The sequence below is a fragment of the Melozone crissalis genome, unplaced genomic scaffold (genome assembly GCF_028551555.1).
Source record: "Melozone crissalis strain CALT ecotype California unplaced genomic scaffold, PUWL_Pcris_2 ptg000014l_1, whole genome shotgun sequence".
NCBI lineage: Eukaryota > Metazoa > Chordata > Aves > Passeriformes > Passerellidae > Melozone > Melozone crissalis.
This window is the reverse complement of record NW_026535792.1, coordinates 17,951,555-17,971,676: the sequence shown is the minus strand read 5'-3', so window position 1 is coordinate 17,971,676 and position 20,122 is coordinate 17,951,555. Positions and strand designations below refer to the sequence as shown.

Here is a 20,122-nt window from a genome sequence, read left to right as displayed (position 1 = left end):
GATTCCCTCTGCAGCCAGGATGAATTCCTCCAAAAAATAGCAATTCCTGTGAAAAAGCAAATAAAACAGATGCCTATGGTGCTCTCTCAGCTTCACCAAATGCTGGTGGATGCTCCAGCCCAGCAGGAGCTGAGCTGGCCATAAAGGGGGCCCAGGTGTTGTGTTTGGGGTGGACGCGGCAGCGATTGCTCCAAAGAACCAACGAAGGTGACGATTTTGACAAAATAAGTTTATTTCGCTTCACTTCATTGCGGCCGAAACCTCACATTTTTCTTTTTTTTTTTTCTTAAGTTTTTTTGGCTGAAAAAAAAAAACCCAACCCAAAAATCCCCCCAAACCAACCCAAAATGCAAAGAACCACATCACTCCACCCTCTGCCAGAGGCGACCGAGGGGCTCCAATTCCCCCCTGGACCATGGAGCTGGGGGAGCCACTGCAGTCCCCCCCACAAATCCCCACTGCATCCCCCCAGTCCCCAGCCACGAACTGGCCCCCAAAACCGAGCCCTTGAACCCCCCAAATCCGAGCCCTGTAGGAAACGCTCGTGGCTCTGAATGCCCGAGGGTTTTTACTCAACCTTCTTAATTTTTGTTGGATTTTCTCCTCCTTTCCCGAAGTTTTTTTGTGTGTTTTGTTTTGTTTTTTTTTAAATTAATTTATTTATAGATATATTTAAAAAAAGCAATAGTCCTTTGGTCCCTAAACTCTAAGGAATGATATGACTCTGAAACAAGTAATCCTATGTCCCTGTGCCAGTGACAAGCAGGGGAAGCGCGTGTCCCGCCACCCTGCTCCATGGGATATATATATATATATACTTATTTATATATATCTTCTATAAGTCCAACATACTTTGATCCTTCTTTTTTTTTTCCCCCCCAATGCAGGGAAAAAGGAAAATCTTGCCATTTTTCTTTATCATCCAAACAAACATCCTCCAGGTGAAGCGCCCGAGGCTGGTCCCGTCCCACCGGCTTTGGTTTAAGAATCCATTTGGAGCCTCTTTTCCTCGTTTCTCCTGGGAAATCGGTAGCAGCAAATGAGTGCTTTAAAAAAAACCCAAAAAACAAAGGTAGATCGTGGCCCGGCTGCCCGGAGCCATCAGCCTTGCTCCCAGTGAGGGATCCGGTGAGTCCCGGCGAGCGGCCGGCGGCGAATCGCAGCCCCGGCACCGCATCGCTCCCCTCCTTCCTTGTCTTCCTCTCATTCCCGTTAAACAACAAACAAGACCAGTTTGGGAAAAAATTCAAAAAGGAAAAGCTACGACCAAAACGCTCTCTTCTTTGCCGTTTTCTCCTTCACCTCCTCCTCCTCCTCCTCCTTTTCCTCCTCCGGGGTGTGTTGCAAAGAAAGAGAGTTACGGGTTTGGATACTGCACTTGGGGAAGGGGAAAGTCGTCAGACACTGCGGGACGTCCGACCTGGAACAGAAGGAAAAGGTTGTCAGCCTGCTTCTGGAGGATGGAGGGAAGGAAGGATGAAGGGAGGGACACATCCCTCCATCCATTGGGTGGGTGGTGCCAGGCAGAGATCCCTGCACACACTCGGGATGTAACACAGGGACAGGGGGATGCTCCATGCCCACCACACCCCCAGGGCCAGGCCCCTCACCTCTCCGCAGGCTGAGCTGGGGTCAGTAGGGTCTGTTGGCGTCTTTCGGCCGCTTTAGCTGCACTTTTAGCCTCTTCATGCCGATCTGGAAGCCATTCATGGCCTGAATGGCCGCCTGAGCACTCGTCGGATTGTCAAAACTGACGAAACCTGGCGGGGAGGGGACACGGTGGCTTGTCACCACACACATCACAGGCACTGCCTTGCCTGAACCCAGGCACTGAAATCCTGTGGGATGCTCCTGATTTGGGAGTGCTGGGAGAGGGGGTACTTGGGTAACATCACAGCCCCAGATTGCAGGGACTGGGTGACAGGTGATGGCGTCTGCAGGGACACTGAGCTGACAAGGCTGTGAGGACAGCAGCATAAGAGGGTCCACAGGACACTGGAGTCATCTGCAGGGATACTATGGGATGGGATTTGTGGGGTCACTGGGGTGACAGGGTCTGTTAAAGAGACAGGGGCTGCAGGGACACTGAGGTGATGGGGTCTGTGGGGACACCAAGGTCTGCAGGTATGTGGAGATACCAGGGTGATGGGGTCTGTGGGGACACCAGGATGGAATGTGTGGGCTCAGGGGACATCTGTAGGCCAGGTCTGCAGCAACCCTGAAGTGATAGGACCTCCAAAGACACCAAGTGAAAGAGTCTATGGGGACACTGAGGTCTGTGAGAGGGAGATACAAATCCCTGAGCTGGGGACATAAGGAGAGTTGGACCCCAAGCAAGGGACAACAGGGAGACATGGACATCTGAGAGACTAGGGAAAGAGAGGTCCCCAAGATGAGATGTTGGAGAGACAGACTCTCAGGGACTTCAGGGAGAGTTGGACGCCTGAGATGGAGATGCTCGGCGCTGAGTTGTCCAGAAGAGCCAGACTCTCAAGCTGGGAAGACTGGGGAGTGCCAAACCCTTGAGCTGGGATTTTGGGACAGACAGATTCCCTGAGCTGGGATATTAGGAGAGCTGGACCTCCAGGTTGGAGACCACAAAGAATAGGACTCTAGAGCTGGAGACTGGTAAGAGCTGGCATGTCAAGGAGCATCAGATATTTAAAATGGGATGCTGAAGAGAGCCAAACCCTTGAGTTGAGGTGTTGTGGAAGAGCCAGAGCTCCAAGCTGTGATGTTAAGGGTAGCTGGAACCTTGAGCTGGGGACTGGGAAGAGCTGGAGCCCTGAGCTGGGACACCGGGGAGAGCCACACCCTGGGACTTACCAAAGCATTTACTCTGGTTGGTGGCACGGTCCACAAAGACTTTGGCAGAGATGACGTTGCCGAAAGGCAAAAACATCTGCGTGAGCTCCGCGTCCCCGAACTCCTGGGGCAGGTGATAAATAAACAGGTTACAGCCCTCGGGACCTGGGTGACACACAAAGGACAGGACTCGTCAGCTACGAGGTGGGGTCACCCCTGGGGGACACCGAGGAGCCACTGGCCCCACGTGGGGTGACCCCCACCCCTCACCTTCTCTCTGCTGCTGCGGGATGAGGGGCGCTTGCTGGGGAAAGGCTTGGCTGATGGGAGCGTAGGCAGTGGGATATGCTGCTGGAAGAGAGAAACAAGAAGCTGAGGCCATGGCACCTGCCCCAGCCACAGAGAGGGCTGGGACAGGCAGGTCCCCTGCTGCCACCTGCCATTGAGGGGCCTCTCCTGCCCCACAGCTGCTGGCTCTGCCCTTCCCATCCCTCCCGACACACCAGGGATGTGGGAACAGCTCTCCCAGGAGAAACGCTGGTGACAGCAGTAATATAGCCTCAAGGCTGAGGAAAGATGGTACTTTTGGCTGAAAAACCCCAAAGATTTGGGGCCCAAAACTTGATTTTCTGTTGCAAATCTGGACATTGCTGTCAATGCTCCTAATAAAATGGCTGCTGGGCTTGACATATTTCCATGGGAGGCCCTGACTCTTTTCCCTCCACAGCCCATGTCCTTGGCCATCAGACTTGGCCACGTGATGAACATCCAGACTCTTGGTGTCTTGGTGTGGAGGCAGCCCTCTGTCACCTCCCAAATCTTGCCCCCTCTTCTCAATACCACTGCCAGGGCTCGCCCATGGAGTTCTCTCCGCCCCATGGGTATTAAAATTCACTTTGCACTATCCAAATTTGCACGGGGGGCCATAACAGGAGCCAGTGGGATGAGGGGATGATGCTTTCATCGGCATTGCCACCATGGAGCTCTTGCCTGGGCTCAGCACCTGCTGCTCCCCTCATGAATCCATGCCCAAATACACTGCCCCAGTCCAATGTTCAACCCCAGGGTGATGTTCACCTCCCAAAAATAACAGTGAGGAGCAAAGAGGGGAGAGAGGGAAGGAGTGGGGAGCGAAGTTTGAGACCTGCATAGTGCTGCATGCCGGCGTAGGCCTGCTGGAGGGGGTCTGCCACCGTGGGGCTTTGAGCTGGGAAGAGAAGAGAAAGGAGAAGGAAGACAGAATAAGCCAGAGAAAGCCAGGGATGGATGCATGCACAGCTCCCACGGGAAAGGGCTCCTGACCAAGTGCCGCCATGGAGGGGCAGAGCTGCTCCCTGCCTGAATTCCCTCCTCCCTGCAGTGATGCCACGGGAGCACACCGCGGGTTCATCCAGCATGTTCCCGGGATGAGGAGCACCCCGTGAACACCCCACACGAGCCAAGCACACTCCCCCAGCCCCGGGGGCGTGGCGGAGCCCCAGGAGAGCTGTACCTGGGTAGGGGTGGATGCCATTGGTGTAGATGGTCTCGGAGGCGGGCTGCCCGTTGGTCTGGGGCGGCAGCGGGCTGAAGCCGTTCACCCCAATGGGCGTGGCAATGCTGGGCACCGGCGCCGTGCTGATCCCCGGAGGGGTGCTTGTACCTGCAGGAGCGTGGCGTCAGGGCCGGCACCACCCCGAGAGCGCCTCCCGAGGATGTCAAGTGGCAAATGCGAGGGTCCTACCTGAAGAGGGAGTGAGGGGAGCAGCCACCAGCCCGCTGACATTGAAGGCGGCCATTTGTTGCATCTGGGCGGCAGCGATGGCAGCCATGGGGTTGAGGCAGGTGCCCTGCGCGGCCGCCATCAGGGCTGCCTGCTGCTGCATGATCTTCGGGAAACAAGGGGGGAAAGGGGACAGAGAGCGAGAGGCACAGAGAAAGAGAGAGAGGGGAGGGCAAATCAGCATCTCTGCTTTGGATGGGCTCAGAGGGATAAATGCCACCCACTGCCAGACCCGGGGACAGGAGTCTTGGTGATGCTAAATATGGGACCACTGAACCCTACAACCGCCCTCAGCTGTGGGCAGGAAGCCCTGCATCTGCCCCTAAACAGGGATACACCAGCCCTCCCAGGCATCCACACGCCCTGGCACTGGTGCTTTCAGGGCCAAACCAGCCCCCCTACCCACGGGGGTCCCCCAAAGCCCCCGGGCTGCTCCAGCTCCTACCGCTTGCGTGTAGGCCCCGTAGGCACCGAACTGGATGGTCATGGGGTTGAAGATGCCCAGCTGCCCCGCCATCTGATGCATCCGCCGCAGGGTCCTCTCCTTATCCGTGTCTGCAAACTTCACCACCAGGCTGGACGAGGCGCCCTGAGGTGGGGGAAGATGGGGCTGATGGTGGGAGCACAGCAATGCCCCAAACCGTGTACCTGCCGTGGGCGTGGCTCGCAGCGTCCGCAGCAGCCTCAGCCCTGGGGACGCTGCCCAGCTCGGCAGCAGCAACCAGTGATCAATGTGAGGTTTAATTATAGCCAGTTTTTCTCCCCAGTGGCAGCTCCCTGACCTCTGCTTCCTTTCCCTTTCCTTGTCCACAATTCTGACCTTCAGCGTTAATTAAACTGCTCCTTTCTCTGGCATGGAGAGAATTAGCCACACGCTCCCACCTCCAGGGCTCAGCACCTTGGCAAGGAGGAACCTGGGGTTATGTGGCCAACAAATTGCTAGTCTGTAGGATTTTGATGCAATTAGACTGAGGATCAAATTAGTGGGTGATTGGATTAAGCAGGCAGCGTGGGGTCAGCCAGGGCAGGGTGTGAGCCTGGCACTTACCGGCATAGTTTGGCTGCCATGCAGGCTGTTGATGGCAGCCTGTGCCTCGGCGTGGCTGCCGTATTTCACAAAGGCACAACCTAAGGGAACAGAGGGAACATGGGATAGGTTGGATTTGGCCACTGTGGGTCCATAGGGTGCCCACCCAGTGCCCCAAAGCCCACCTTTGCTGGCTCCATCAGGCCCTCGGAGGATGGTGCATTCCTCAATCTGGCCGAAGGGCTCAAAGAGGCGGCGGACGTCGTCCTCGCTCTGCTGCTTCCCCAGCATGCCCACAAAGAGCTTCCTGTCTTCTAAAAACAAAACCAAACCCATCAGAGAGCAGGAGGTCACTCACCATCCCAACCCCTCACCAAAAATGGTGTATGGAGGGGAAGGAGCCAAGTGACATCAGAGGGAGGGAGCAACACCGATCCCATGGAGAAGGTGCTGGGCTTATCGTCTCCATCCTACAGAACACTCAGGATGGGAAAACCTCTCCTGTGGGGAAATTGCTGAGGGGCGAGTCCTGGAAGAGCCATTGCTTTAGGGAGAGGAGCTGAGGCTTTTTCTAGAGATGGGGGGGCTGGCTCCCCCAGCACTGGGGTGGGATGCAGTAGAACAAAGAGAATCCACAAACTGGAGATGATCACCCTCGTGTGATCGACTCGCAGAACAACCCACAGCCTCCAGCCGTGCCCGGGGGACATCAATAACCCAAACACAAGAGAAGGGATAGTAAATAATGAGAATTTCATGATTATTACCAGCATCTGTCTTGTGCGGCCGCGCGCTCCCGCCGCACGCTAATGGCATTTGACAAAGGAAATAAGGTGCCCTGTCAAGAGCGTTGCTGGGGAAATAAATAAATAATGGCAGGAGACGATGAATGCTTAGTCTGTTAAGGTACCAAGAAAATTAGTTAAGGGAATAGGGCTCATGTGTTGTCTAGTTAAACATAAAGCACCTCCCAGGGGGAGTGGGCTGGGCAGCCCAGTGTTCCTCCTGGGTGAGGGGGCTGCAGACGGGAGCCCCAGCTCACCCATCGATTTTTAATCCTTCACCAATTACGCTCGGTAAGTGGGTAATTTATTTGCCAGGTCCCTCTGGGACATGCTGGGACCAGCTCCCAGTGTGTTTAATAACAGGGTTTGGATGGGGGGGAGCTACCCCAGCCATCCTGCCAAGTGCAGGCGGCCCCATGAGAGCATCCTGCAGGTCTGATAGCACCTACCTGCCCAGCAACACAACAGATGTGGGATTTTGATCCAATTCCTGCCATTTTGCCCAAATAATCACCTCAGCCTGGCAATGCCACAGCCCAATGAGTGGCAAATGCTCACAAAGAATTTGGGGGGGTGGTAGTTTGAGAGGGGTTTAGGCCATATGCAGCCAACTCCTGCCCTGGAGTCCTCACAGGCAGCTCGGGAGAGGGAATTGTATTTTTTGGTAAATTAAGATGGTGAGGGAGAGTGGCTGGCTGGTGCTCTGCCCCCAGGATGTTGGAATGCTCATGGTATGATGTCAGGACGTTCCCAGGATGATATCAGGATGCTCCCCCCAGCTGACCAGACAAGGAGAGAGAAGATGGCATTTGCTCTGCATCCAGGTTTGGATGCCACCAGCAAAGGCAGATCCTTTCCCGGATTTCTCTGCAAACCAACCTTCACACAACAGCCCTCGTGATGCCACCATGTCCCCCATCACCCCCTAATCGACCCTGTGCCCCCCTGCCCAAGCCAGGCATCTGGAGAATTGAGGACCTACCTCCTCGGCCCTCGCTGTCGGCCGGCTTCACCTGGATGGGGCGGTTCATCTGCAACACAAGCGAGAGTGGGAGGTCAGTGTGGGGGCCCCTGAACCCTCTCCATGGGGAACAGCAGGATTTGGCCAATGACTGGCACTGCGATCTGGGGAAAAGGGGAGGGACCTGCATGAACAGATCTGCGGCTTGTGGCCACAGAGACCCGGGGATGCCACGTGCAAAGGGCAATGCTCCGGCCCTGGCTATGGGCACCCAGTGCTGCAGGCACCCGCGGGGCTGCCAGTGCCAGGCTTGGCCGCCTGCCTGCTTTCCTCGACTGCAAAGGACTGCAGAGGCAGCAGTAGCACCCCGCCAGCCCCAGCCCCTCTGGCACCATTGCCCTCCTTTTCCCAAACCTCACCCAAATTTGGCCTCCTCCTCGTCACCGCCATGTGCACCCACGAGCGTGACACCCGTGTGCAGCAGGACACGCTGGGCTGGCAGGCACATCCCTGGCCTGCTGCCCCATGGAGCCATTCCTCCTCCTCTCTCCCCCTCCTTTTTCCCCTCCTTTAGCCGAAAAACGCTACAATTATGGCCGTTTCCATGGCAACAAGCGTGCTTCCCCCGCGATGCTGCGGAGCCCGAGCCATGTGCTCGATGGGGTCGCCACGGCAACAGCGAGATGTCACACATGACGGCGCGGGGGCGCGCACACGAACACGCCCCGAGCGCACACGGGCACAGCCGCCCCCATGTGTGTGTGCACCCCCATCCCAGGTGCCCCCCGCTGCACCCCTGGTAGGGTCCCTAAATTTTGGGGATGGGTGGGGGCAGAGACAGTCCCCCCCACATCAGGGTGAGGAAGAGGATGGGTAAGAGAGAAGAGGAGGGAGGTTTCCACAGCAACCGCCTCGTCTCCAGGGAAACGTGGAGAGAAATGTCAGCGCAGAGCTGGGGATGGTCCAGGGAAGGGATTGAGTCCCCAGGAGTCATGGGATGGCACAGAGTGGCATTGAGGGGCACCTCACAGTGTCACCCATTATGTCACCAGTCCCCCAAACATCCACCTTGTGTAGGGGCAGGATTTGGCTCACGCCAAACTCTAGAGGCTGTGACAGCACCGAGACCCTAAACCCAGAACCCCGCTGTCCCTCACATCCCTGTCACAGCTGGGAGGAGGGAACCCCATTTTGGGGGGGCTGCCCCCCTCCACTGACCCGCCAGCCCCATTTACCAGCGTGATGGCCTTTGATGGAATAAATTTCCCATGCCCACTGCTGTATGCTTAATGTAATAAAGGCAGTGAGGATGATTTAGAATAACATTTACGGAGCCGCAGAGTGTCATTTTGATGTGTCTCCCGTCTCCGCTCGCCAGTTATTAAACTGTATTGATTCCCCGGGAGCGGCTGATGTTTATAAATGTCAGGCCTCAGGGAACAGCTAACCTACCCCAGGGCTGCCACACCACACCAAGGAGAAATTGCCCTGGCCTCTAGACACCCCCAGACATCATGATGTGCCCACCACAGGGTGCTGGACGACCCCATGTGGCACCCAGAGCTCCTGATTGTCCCCACAGCACCCCTGCACCATGTCCACACAGCCCTCTATCCATGCTCCCACACTAAACAGCCACCCAGGCATTTCCCCCTGCTCCTGACACCCACCTGCAACACCCATCCATCTGGGACACCCACACAATCACCCACACACCCATCTTCCCCCTGGATTCATCCAGCCATACTCCAACACCCATTCCCATAGCATCCATCCATCCCTCCCCATAGAACCCATCCATATCCCCAACACCCATCCTCATAACACCCATTTGTTCCCACAGCATCCATCTATATCACCAACACCCATCCATCCACCCCCGAATACCTGTCCATCCCCACTGCAGCCATCCACATCCCCAACATCCATCCCCATACACCCATCCATTCCCATAGCATCTATTTATATTGCCAACATCCTCCATCCATCCCCCAACACCCATCCATCCTCACAACACCCATCCATATTCCCAACACCCATCCATCCCTGTACGACCCTTCCATCTGCCCATCCGTCTTCCATCTTGCCACTACCCACCTTTCCACTCCCACAGCATCCATCCATCCATCCATCCATCCATCCATCCATCCATCCATCCCACACCCCAAGGACATAGTGACACCCTGACTGGGGTGTTCCAGGACCAATCATCAGCAGTTCACAAAGCCCCAGCTACCCCATGGCCAAACCACTGCTGTTCCACCGCACAGGGGATCACCAGTGGGTGCCAAACCACCTCCTGACTGCTCAGGCACTGTCACCCACCCAGATTTGGAGCCCCTCAAGAACCTGGATACCAGGGAGAGCCAGCCCATAGAATCACCGCCAGGGGATGTGCTCAGTGGATCACTTCTGGCCTTTGTTCCTTCCTTGGCATCACACTCCTCCTCCTTGTCCTCAGAACCAACAGCCAGAGGATCCAGCAGGCCACCATGCACCCAAATGAGATGGAGGTGGCAGGTGACACTGGAGCAGCGAGTGCCTGTGGGAGCCTGGTGTCCATGCCATCCCAGGGAGACAGGAACCGAGGTCTGGCAGTCACTTGTCACTGGAATACCTTGACAGAGCCTTGAGGGTAACCCACAGCCAGGCCACGCAGCCAGCCTGGGGACAGCCACAGCACTGCACAACCCTGCACGTGTATGACCACCCTGACATACCCTGCACACACCCACACACCTCTGAACACAACCACAGACCCCAGCACCCCCTGGCACAGCCACCCCCATTCCCCTGGCACAGTCGCACACCCGGAAGCCGCACACGTGTGCCCACGCAGCGCTGCGCACACCGCACGTCTGTCCCAGCACCCACGTGTGCCCACTGCACACAGCCCCACGGGCACCTGCACAACCCCAGGCTGCATGCCATGCATCCCACAGAGCCCTGCCTGCTGCCATGGACCACACACAGCCACGGGCACACACCCTGGGATGCACAGCCAGCACCGGGGATACAATGCCCCTTGCCTCAGTTTCCCCATTGTAGCAGCAGGTCCCATAGTGGGACCCTTGGGAGCCCTCTGTGGGCACACAGACAGCTTGGGTCGGCTCACGGCACCCCCAGCAACACCCACATCCCATCCCCATGGCCACCATGCACACCTGAGCCCACCTGCACAGACCTGCACTCTCTGTCACACCCGGTGTGCCCACACACCCCCGCTGCTGCCACTCCCCCAGCCCATGTGCACCCACACCCTGTCACCATCACTGGGGGCAAAGACACCCCAAGCTCCTCTTCCCACACACACAGACACCCACGTGCTTGCACACCCACCTGCACACACCCGGGGGTCAGAGCTGCACCCCTGCCAATGCACACACCCCTCCCTGCACCGCCTGCAACAGCCCCGAGCACTGCCCCTTGCACACCTGCACCACACACACACACACACACACACACACACACAGAGCTGCGGTGGAAAAATACACCCTCCAGGCAGCACACACACCAAACCCATCCCTGGGGGCACATACACCTCCTCACCACCATCCTCCATCCCTGCCTGCAAACACCATCCCCCCAGCATTGCTGGGTGCCAGAACACCCTCCTCACCGACAGCCTCACCACACACAGCCTCCCTGGGTCCGGAGACATCACCAACACCCCTCTGCCGACACCCTCCCTTTCCCTGGGGGCAGATACACCCTCCCAGACACACACACACACAGAGCCCCCACCCCTGAGTGCAAATACACCCTCATCACCAACACACGCACCCCATCCCTGGGTGCAGATACACCCTGCACAGCAACACTCACACCCACACACCGTGGGTGCAGATACAGCCCCTCACCAACACCCCTCCAACCCCATTCTTCTGTGCAAATACACCCCCCCTCACCAACACTCCTCCATCCCCAACACCCATCCCTGGGAGCAGATACACCCTGTCACCAACACCCCCAATCCTCATCCCTGCGTGCACATACACCCTGCAACACCCACAGGCGCCCACCCCATCCCTGGGAGCAGATACACCTCCCCACCAACACCCCTCTAGCCTCATCCCTGTGTGCAGATACACCCTGCAACACGCCCACTCACAGCCCCCAACCCCATGTGCACATTCACCCTGCTCATCAACACCCCTCCATCCCCATCTCTGTGTGCAAATACACCCTGATCACCAGCACTGCTCCATCCCCATCCTATGCCTGGGAGCAGATACACCCCCTCACCAACACTGCTCCATCCTCATTCCCATCCCTGGGCTCAGATACACTCCATCACCCTCACCCCCTCTCACACCCACCATCCCTGTGTGCAATTACACCCCGATCACAAACACGGCTGCATCCCCAGCCCATCCCTGGGAGCACCCCGTCACCAACACCCCTCCATCCCCAGCCCTGTGTGCAGATACGCCCTGCTCACCATGAACAGCCCTCCGTGCCCATCCCCAGGAGCAAGGATCCACACCCTCGCCATCACCCCCGCTCCCGCACAGCATCCCCGGGAGCAGATACACCCCCTCGCCATCACCCACATCCCTCCTAGAGCCCCTCCGGTGCAGCCCCCCCACCCCGGCTCGAGCGGAGGCTGCCGGGCGGTGCCGGGCCGTGCCGGGCCGGGCGGAGGCGGCGGCAGACAAAGGCGGGGCCCTACCTCGATGCAGAGGATCTTGGACCCGGCGGGCACCCACAGCACGGGCGGCCGCGGCCCCGGCGCCGGCACCTGCGGCAGCTGCATGGCCGGACCGGCCGGACCGCCGGCTCCACCGAGGCGGTTCGGCTGAGCTCGGCTGCGCTCGGCTCCACCCGAGACGGTTCGGCCGGGTTCGGCTTAGCTCGGCTCGGCTCGGCAACGCCGGTCTCGTCTGGGCTGGGTTCGGCTGGGCTCGGCTGGGTTCGGTTCGGCTCGGCCCGATTCGGCTGGGCTCGCGCAGCGGCGCGCGGGGGGCGGGGCACAGGGCGGGGCGGCCGCAGCCCCGCCGAGCCGGGCCAGCCGGGGGGCGGGGCCTCACGGGGACACGCCCACCGCCGTCTGGACACGCCCCTGGTCCCCCGACACGCCGGGGGCGGGGCCTGGCTGGGGTCGGGGGGCGAGGGTGGGAACACGGGGGGTGTGCAGGTACAAGGGGTCAGCAGGTACAGGTGAGAGCACAGGTACAGGGGGTGTGCAGGTACAGGGGTGTGAGCAGGGACAGGTGTGAGCACAGGTATAGGTGTGTGAGCAGGTACAGGGGTGTGAGCACAGGTACAGGGGCTGTGCAGGTACAGGGGTGTGGGCACAGGTACAGGGGATGTGCAGGTACAGGGTATGAGCAGGGACAGGTGTGAGCACAGGTACAGGAGTGTGAGCACAGGTACAGGGGGTGTGCAGGTACAGGGAGTAACAGGTACAGGCGGTCAGCAGGTACAGGTGTGAGCACAGATACAGAGGGTGTGCAGGTACATGGGGTCAGCAGGTACAGGGGTCTGAGCATGGGACAGGTGTAAGCACAGGGATAGGTGTGTGAGTACAGGTACAGGGGGTGAGCACAGGTATAGATGTGTGAATACACGTACAGGGGATGCGTAGATACAGGGAGTGAGCACAGGTACAGGTGGTATGAGCAGGTACAGGGTATGTGAGCACCGGTATAGGTGTGTGAGTACAGGTACAAGGGGTATGAGCAGGTACAGGGGGTGAGCACAGGTAGAGGGGTTGCACATAAATGCACATGGGTGTGCTTGTGTGCACAAGCAGAGAGGTGTGCACAGACAGAGATGTGTGTTCACCGGCACTCATAGGTGTGTACTCAAGTGTACATCACTGCATACACATGGGTGTGTGCAAGAACAGGAGGGATGCTCAGGCACAGACATGTGAGCACACACAGGTGTGAGCACACACAGGCATGAGCACTTACATGGGCACAGGGTGTGAGCACAAGCACACAGTCCCCTGCACCGCTGTGTGCACACACACACACGGAGAGGTAGGCACAGCAGTGAGCCCCTATGGGGCATGCACCAGCACATCCATGTGCACACACGTGCTCACACACTCACCCCCAATCCCCGAGCGAGGGGCCATGGCAGTAGCAATACACGCATGCATGTGCCTGATGAGAATCCCCCGGCAGGGCCTGACCCCGGCCTCCTTTAGGCTGCCAAGGTGGGCTGGTAACTCTCGAACCTACTGAAGCGTGGCCCCGCCGGTGAGAGCACGGCTCAGGAAGCCACATCCCCGCAAACCTCATCCTCCTCTGTCCGCTCCACACACTCACAGCAGGGATTGATATTCATGGGCCCCGGCTCTTTCCCCAGCCAACCCGCGGGCCTATTGATTTTTATTTAGGCGAATAATTAAATATTTATTTTCACTTTGTTAAGCTCGGGAGGTCGGAGCCCACAGAAAGCGCAACAGCACGCGGGCGGCTGGAAAATCGATGCCTCGGTTTGCGGCTGCTGGAAGTGGCTCCCGCGCCTCGGGGAGGTGTCACCAGCCCCCGCCCTGGCTCACCCCGATCCCTCGGTGTCACTTAAGGCTTCCATGACATGGGAAGGTGTCCCCAGGTGCTGCTCCAGCTCAACTGGACCACCTCAGTGTCACTCAATTCTCCCGTGCTCCAGGGAGGTGTCACCAGGCCCTACCCCTGGAGGTGTCACCAGGCCCTACCCCAGCTGACCCCGCCACCCCGGTGTCACTTACCCCTGGCAGTGTCTTCTGCTCGTGCAGGGCACTCTGTGCCTTCAGCGCGGAGTCGCGGGCGCAGTAGGTGAGAAAGGCACAGCCTGTGGAGAGAGAGAGACAGCATCAGTGTCCGGCCTGGTATTGCCACAGTGCCCTGTGCACACAGGGAGCTGGTGGCACAGCTGATATGGCACTGTGGTATCTCAGCATGCTGGCATCAGCACAGTGATACCCAGCACACCAGCACCCTGGGACTGTGACATCCAGCATCCCAGCACCATGGCACTTGATACCCTGGCATCCAGAATCCTGGCCCTGCGGCATCCAGCATCCCAGCACTCTGGCACCCTGGCACAGCAGCATCCAGAACCACAGCAACCTGGCATGGTGGCATTCAGCACCTCAGCACCATGGCATCCAGCATCCCAGCACCCTGACATTCTGGCACCCTGGCAGTCTATAACCTGGGATCTGGCACCCTGGCATTGTTGGTACCTCAGCACCATGGCATCCAGCAACAAGCACCCTGACGATCTGGCACCACGGCATCCAGCACCCTGGCACTATGGCATCCAGCAGCTCAGCACCATGGCATCCACCATCCCGTTGCACTGACACCCTGGCCCCATGGCATCCAGCATCCAGCATCCTGGGTCACAGGTCACAGTTCACCCCCAGAGCAGGGTAGGAGGTGGAACAGCAGGATGAAGAAAGGAGCCAGGGAGGAGCAGGCAGCACATGGGCAGTGGCACTCTGGCCCCAGCCCTGGGGAAAGCCACAGCCCAAGTCCTCCAGGAAGCAGATCTCCAGGTATCGAGGCTGTGCACCCTCTCTTGCCACCACAGTTCTCCCAGCCTAAGCATCTTCCTTGGGATGAGATTCGTGCGGAGAAGGCACTCGGGCTCCTTCGACATCATGGCGCTTTGGAAATCGGGAATATGCCTGGGGTGAGGTTTTCCCACGCTGACTCACGCTGCCGAGCCACTCGCTCGCAGAGCTGGCAGCAACGAGCGAGCCCTGGGGACAGGGTCCGGTCCTCTCCGCTCCGTCTTTCCTGGAGCATTCCTGGTGCCTGTGCCACTGCTGCACCGCTCCCTCCCTGAGGGCTCCCCCCCAATTTGCTGGGGTCACATCCAAAAGCATCTGAAAGTGATATTAAAACAGCAGCAAAACAGTTTCCCTTCAACAAAGTAAATATTTAATGAATAAAATTGACATTGATGCATTTTTAATATTGGCACAATTAAATCCGCCAGCTGATTAAGTATTAATAACTCTTAATAAGTACAATCAGCGTGCCTGGGAGGAGAGGGAGCATGGCGGCAGGGCGGGGGACGCTGCGGGATGGGGTCCCTCGCCCGCCTTGGGGTGCTGGGGACATCTGCCCTCAACAGAGAGCAAGGAGAGATCCCCCTGGATCAACACTCTGGGAGATCAGCACAGCAGCTCGCCTCAGTCCCGGTGCCATTTCCAGTGTTTACCATCTGTAATCATGTTGGCTTCCTGCTCTCCGCTCTTCTTTCTCTCTTTTTTTTTTCCCCTTGTTTTTCCTGCAGGCGACAATGTAGACGGTGCCCGGGCATTCTGGAGAAGTTGGGAGGGCTGGCGCAGGAGCGGTTCTGCTCGGGAGGCTCGCCGTTCAAAATAGAGGAGCGTCCGCAATTAAATCATGCGGCTGGGCCGCAGGCGTTGAAGCCCGCGCTGGAGGAAGCGCAGGGGGAGCCTGGAAGGTGCAAATCCCATTGATCCAGGCATAGAAGCGGCTTCAGAGACACCTGGAGAAATGCTGGAGGCCAAAAGTGCCAAAAGTGACAGAGTCCAGTGGCTGCCCCACAGTCGAAGGGCATCGACAAGGCAACGACAAACGCCAAGTTTTGCCTTCCCAGGACAGCCCCAGCCAAGCAGGTGCTGGCTGTGGCACAGGGGTTTGGTGACAGCTTGTGGCTCCTGTCTGGGGACACCTGGGGTGTGCTGACCCTGCTCTGGCACTGCACAGCACAGCTCTTGGGTGGGGGGTTCCGTGGAGACCTCAGTGGTGCCTGTGCGTCCCCTTGGGTGTGTCACTGCTCCTCATGCCGTGCCACAGTGCCACAGCACCCGGGACACACTGCAGAGATGGCACTGTGTCCCCATCCTGTGCCACCCCCTGGGTGTGTCACTGCTCCTCATGCCGTGCCACAGTGCCACAGCACCCGGGACACACTGCAGACATGGCACGTCCCCATCCACAGAGGGGTGCCTGTACCCCAGGGGTGCTCCAGCTCCAGGGTGCACAAACTCGTGGCTGTGCTGATGCCAGACAGGTGCCCCCAAGGCAGGCAGATGTTCTAAAATCCGTCGCAGTGCTCCCTGCCCTGTGATGCTCGGGTCCCAGGGGTGCCCCCAAGCCAGACAGCAGCACCCTGACCCCTGGTGGGTGCTCCCATCTTCCTCAGGGGTACCCCAATCTTAGGAGGAGCCATATATCCAAACATCCCATACTGCGGCGTTCCCACCTCAAGGTTTCCTCCAACTTAGGAACACCTTCACCCCAAAGGTTTCCACTCCTTAGGGTGCTCCATACTTACGGGTGTAGCCTCCACATGAAGGATATCTCCACCTCAGGTGTAACTCAGCTGAGGGGTGCCCCATATTTGGGTACCCCACCTTAGGGACATCTCCATTTCAGGGCTACATCACCTCACAGGTACCCCCATCTCAGAAGAGCCCCATAGCAGTGTCCCTGACCTCAGGCATACTTCCAGATCATGGTGCCCCCTCTCAAAGCATCCCAGCTGTACCTCAGGGTGCTCCACCTCAGGTTATCCCACCTCATGGGTGCCTCCACCTCGGGCATGTCCCACTTTAGAGGTATCCCTGTCTTGGGATGCACCATCTCAGGATGTCCCACATGAGGGGTACCCTCATCTCAGGGCATCCCACCTCAGGGGTGGTCCACACTTAGGTACCAAACCTCAGGTTGTCCCATCTGATGGGGAAACCACATTTCAGGGGTGCCTTTGCCTTAGGGATATCCTACCTCAGGCTGTGCCACATCAGGGGTGCCTCACATTGGGTGCCTTTGCCTCAGGGTGTCCCACTTCAGGGGTGTCTTCACCCCAGGGGTCCCCCTATATGCCAGGGTGCTCCATCTCAGTTTATCCCACCACAGGGGCACCACAACTGAGGGGTCCCCACCCTCAGAGCATCCCACCTCAGGGCATCCCACCTGAGGGGTATCCCTTTGCCAGGATGATCCATCTCCGGCTGTCCCACTTGAGGGGTACCTCACCTCAGGGGTATCCCACCTGAGGGACAGGACCCCTCACCTGAAATGTTCCCCCTCAGTTTGTCCTGCCTCACAGGTGGCCCATATTTCGGTGCCACATTTCAGTGACGTCCCACCTGAGGGGTCCCCCATCCCAGGACACTCCACCTCAGGGTGTCCCATGAGCACGGTACCTCACTGAGGGTGCCCCCCCATCTCAGGGTGTCCCATTACAGCAGCACCTCACAGAGGGTGTCACCCACACCTCAGGGTGTCCCGCCAGAGCGGTAATTCACTGAGGGTCCCCCCCACCTCAGGGTATCCCACGAGCACGATACCTCACTGAGGGTCCCCCCAACCTCAGGGTGTCCCGCCAGAGCAGTACCTCAGTGAGGGTGCCCCCCCAACTCAGGATGTCCTATTACAGCAGTACCTCACTGAGGGTGCTCCCCACCTCAGAGTGTCCCACTACAGCAGTACCTCACTGAGGATCCCCCCCCACCTCAGGGTATCCCACTAGAACAGTACCTCACTGAGGATCCCCCCCACCTCAGAGTGTCCCACCACAGCAGTACCTCACTGAGGGTGTCCCACCACAGCAGTATCTCACTGAGCATCCCCCCACCTCACGACATCCCACCAGAGCGGTGCCTCACTGAGGGCTCCCCCCACCCCAGCTTGTCCCACCTCGCCTCAGGACAGCCCCCACCTCAGGGTGTCCCACATCAGGGCATCCCACCCGGGGGGTGCCCCGGCCTGCCGCCCCCGCACCTTTGTGCATGCCGGTGAAGCGATCCTTGAGCACGGTGAGCTCGTAGATGCGGCCGAACTCCTCGAAGAGCGGCTTGAGGTCGCTCTCCTCCAGGTTGCGCGGAATCTGCCCCACGAACAGCTTGATGGCGTCGTGGTCCTTCATGGCGATGGCGCCGGGCGGGCGGCTCAGCCCGTTCACCCGGCCGCTGTTCGCGGTGCTGAACGCCGCCCCCGCCGCCTCGCCCGCCGCCGCCGCCGCCATGGCCCGTTCCGCGCCCCGCCCCGCCCGACCGGCACCGCTCGGCACCGCCCGGCACCGCTCGGCACCACTCGGCACCGCTCGGCTCGCCTCGGCACCGCTCGGCACCGCCCCGCTCGGCACCTCTCGGCTCGGCTCGGCTCGGCCCGCGCCCGCCAGCGGGCCCGTGACGTCAGCCGGACGGTCCCGCCCAGGGGTGCTGTATTAGCATAATGAGGGGGCGGTGGCCAATCAGAACAGCGAGGCGGAAAGAGGGGCGGGGCGCGCCCCGGCTCCGCCCACTGCTGCGCCCTGCCGGGCTCACGCCGGACCCCCCCGCTCGTCACCCTCCCGTCCATGGCCCCCCGTGTCTCCCCATTCGGCCCCCGTCACCCCTATCACTCTCGTCACCCCCATCACCCCCGTCATCCTCCATCAGCCCTCGTCATCCTCCATCAGCCCTCGTCATTACCATCACACACCCCCCCGCACCCCCCCCACCAGAATCCTTATCATCCCCCATCACCTCCCGGCATCCCCATTACCCCCATCACTCCCATCACCCTCCCCCATCATCCCCATCATGCCCATCACTTCTCATCACCCCCCATCATCTCCATCACCCCCCCGGTCTCTCTCCCCATCCCTCCCATCACTTCCTCTGACCCCCATCACCCCCTGTAATGTCCCGCCACCCACCATGCCCCTCATATCCCCCCATGTACCCCCTTTCCCCTCATCCCCCATCATCCCCATGACCACCTATGTCCCTCCCTTTCCCCCATCTCCCCATCACCCCCATCATTCCTCACCCCCCTCCATCCCCCTTTTGCCCCATCATCCCCCCAGCCAGGGTTGTCCAAGGAGCAGAGCAGCCTCCCACCTTCCCCCCTGCAGCCCTTTAGTAGCATCCAGACTTATCCCTCTCTGCTCCCCACCTCAGAGCAGGGTTTAAACACACACAAGAGGCTCAAAAAGGGTAAATTTGAACACTTCGTTGAGTTTTTCGCCTCCATGGACCCCACCCTGCCTCTGTTGCCCCCCTGGGGCTGCCCCAGAAGGGAGAGGAGGAGAGCACTTCCCTCCTGCATCCCATGTCACCCCGAAAGATCTGTAATTAGACTGAGCAGCTTTAATACCTGGTGTTGTCGTTAATTAATTAATTAGTCCCAAAGCAGCAGCCAGGTGGGGGGAAGCCTGGCTTCCCCAGCGCGCTGCCTCGTGCGTGCAGGGGCTTGTGAGTGTGGGAAGGGCTGTGAGCATGTGCCACTGTGTACATGCGTGTGTGAGCATGTGTGCAAGCACGTGCAAGTCTGCACAAACATGTGCATGCATGTTCAAGCATGTGCAAGAACATACAGGTGCTGCAAGAGTGCACACGAGTGTGTAAGTGCGTGCAAGGGCATGCACAGCAGGTGTGAGTCTGGGCGATGATGTGTGGGGGTAGTTGCATGTGTGTGCAGGTATGCATGTGTGTGCAAGTGTGTACAGGAATGTATGGGCTTGCAAGGACTCATACACATGTGTGCAATGGCCTATATACATGTATGTGCAAGGACTCCCTTGCTCATGAGTGCAAGTGTGTGTGTAGACGTGAGTGCAAGTATGTGCATGAGGAATACACATGCACGTGTGTGCAAGTGTGCAAGGATCCATATGGACAGGTGTGCAGGCATGTACACAAGTGTATGCAGGCAAGCTCCTATATGCATGTGTGTGCAAGTTTGTGCACGAGTGCATGTGTGCAAGGACCCACGTGTGAGCGAGTGCATTTGTGCATGTGTGTGAATGCACACGTGCAAGGGCCCTTAATGCATGTGTGTGCATGAGTGGATGTGAGGACCCACAACCACGTGTGT

General features: G+C 58.7%; 1 protein-coding gene across 7 annotated transcripts; it reads right to left on the bottom strand.

The window, feature by feature from the left end:
- Positions 1-208: 208 nt before the first annotated feature.
- On the bottom strand, positions 209-18,287 carry CELF6 (CUGBP Elav-like family member 6). Of its 7 annotated transcripts, none has more exons than XM_054272414.1 (13): positions 18,044-18,287; positions 14,044-14,126; positions 7,362-7,410; positions 5,780-5,908; positions 5,616-5,695; positions 5,013-5,156; positions 4,529-4,673; positions 4,298-4,447; positions 3,950-4,012; positions 3,076-3,156; positions 2,827-2,970; positions 1,611-1,760; positions 209-1,420 (listed from the first exon to the last, which is right to left on the bottom strand). In XM_054272414.1, exons 1-12 carry the CDS (start codon positions 18,285-18,287, stop codon positions 1,633-1,635), a joined length of 1,440 nt encoding a protein of 479 aa, XP_054128389.1. In that variant the 3' UTR covers positions 209-1,420; positions 1,611-1,632. The 7 variants fall into 7 exon arrangements, with proteins under 7 accessions (XP_054128389.1, XP_054128390.1, XP_054128391.1 ...); XM_054272415.1 differs by having other exon boundaries at positions 3,076-3,153; positions 18,044-18,263; XM_054272416.1 differs by having other exon boundaries at positions 5,780-5,905; positions 18,044-18,263.
- Positions 18,288-20,122: the final 1,835 nt, after the last annotated feature.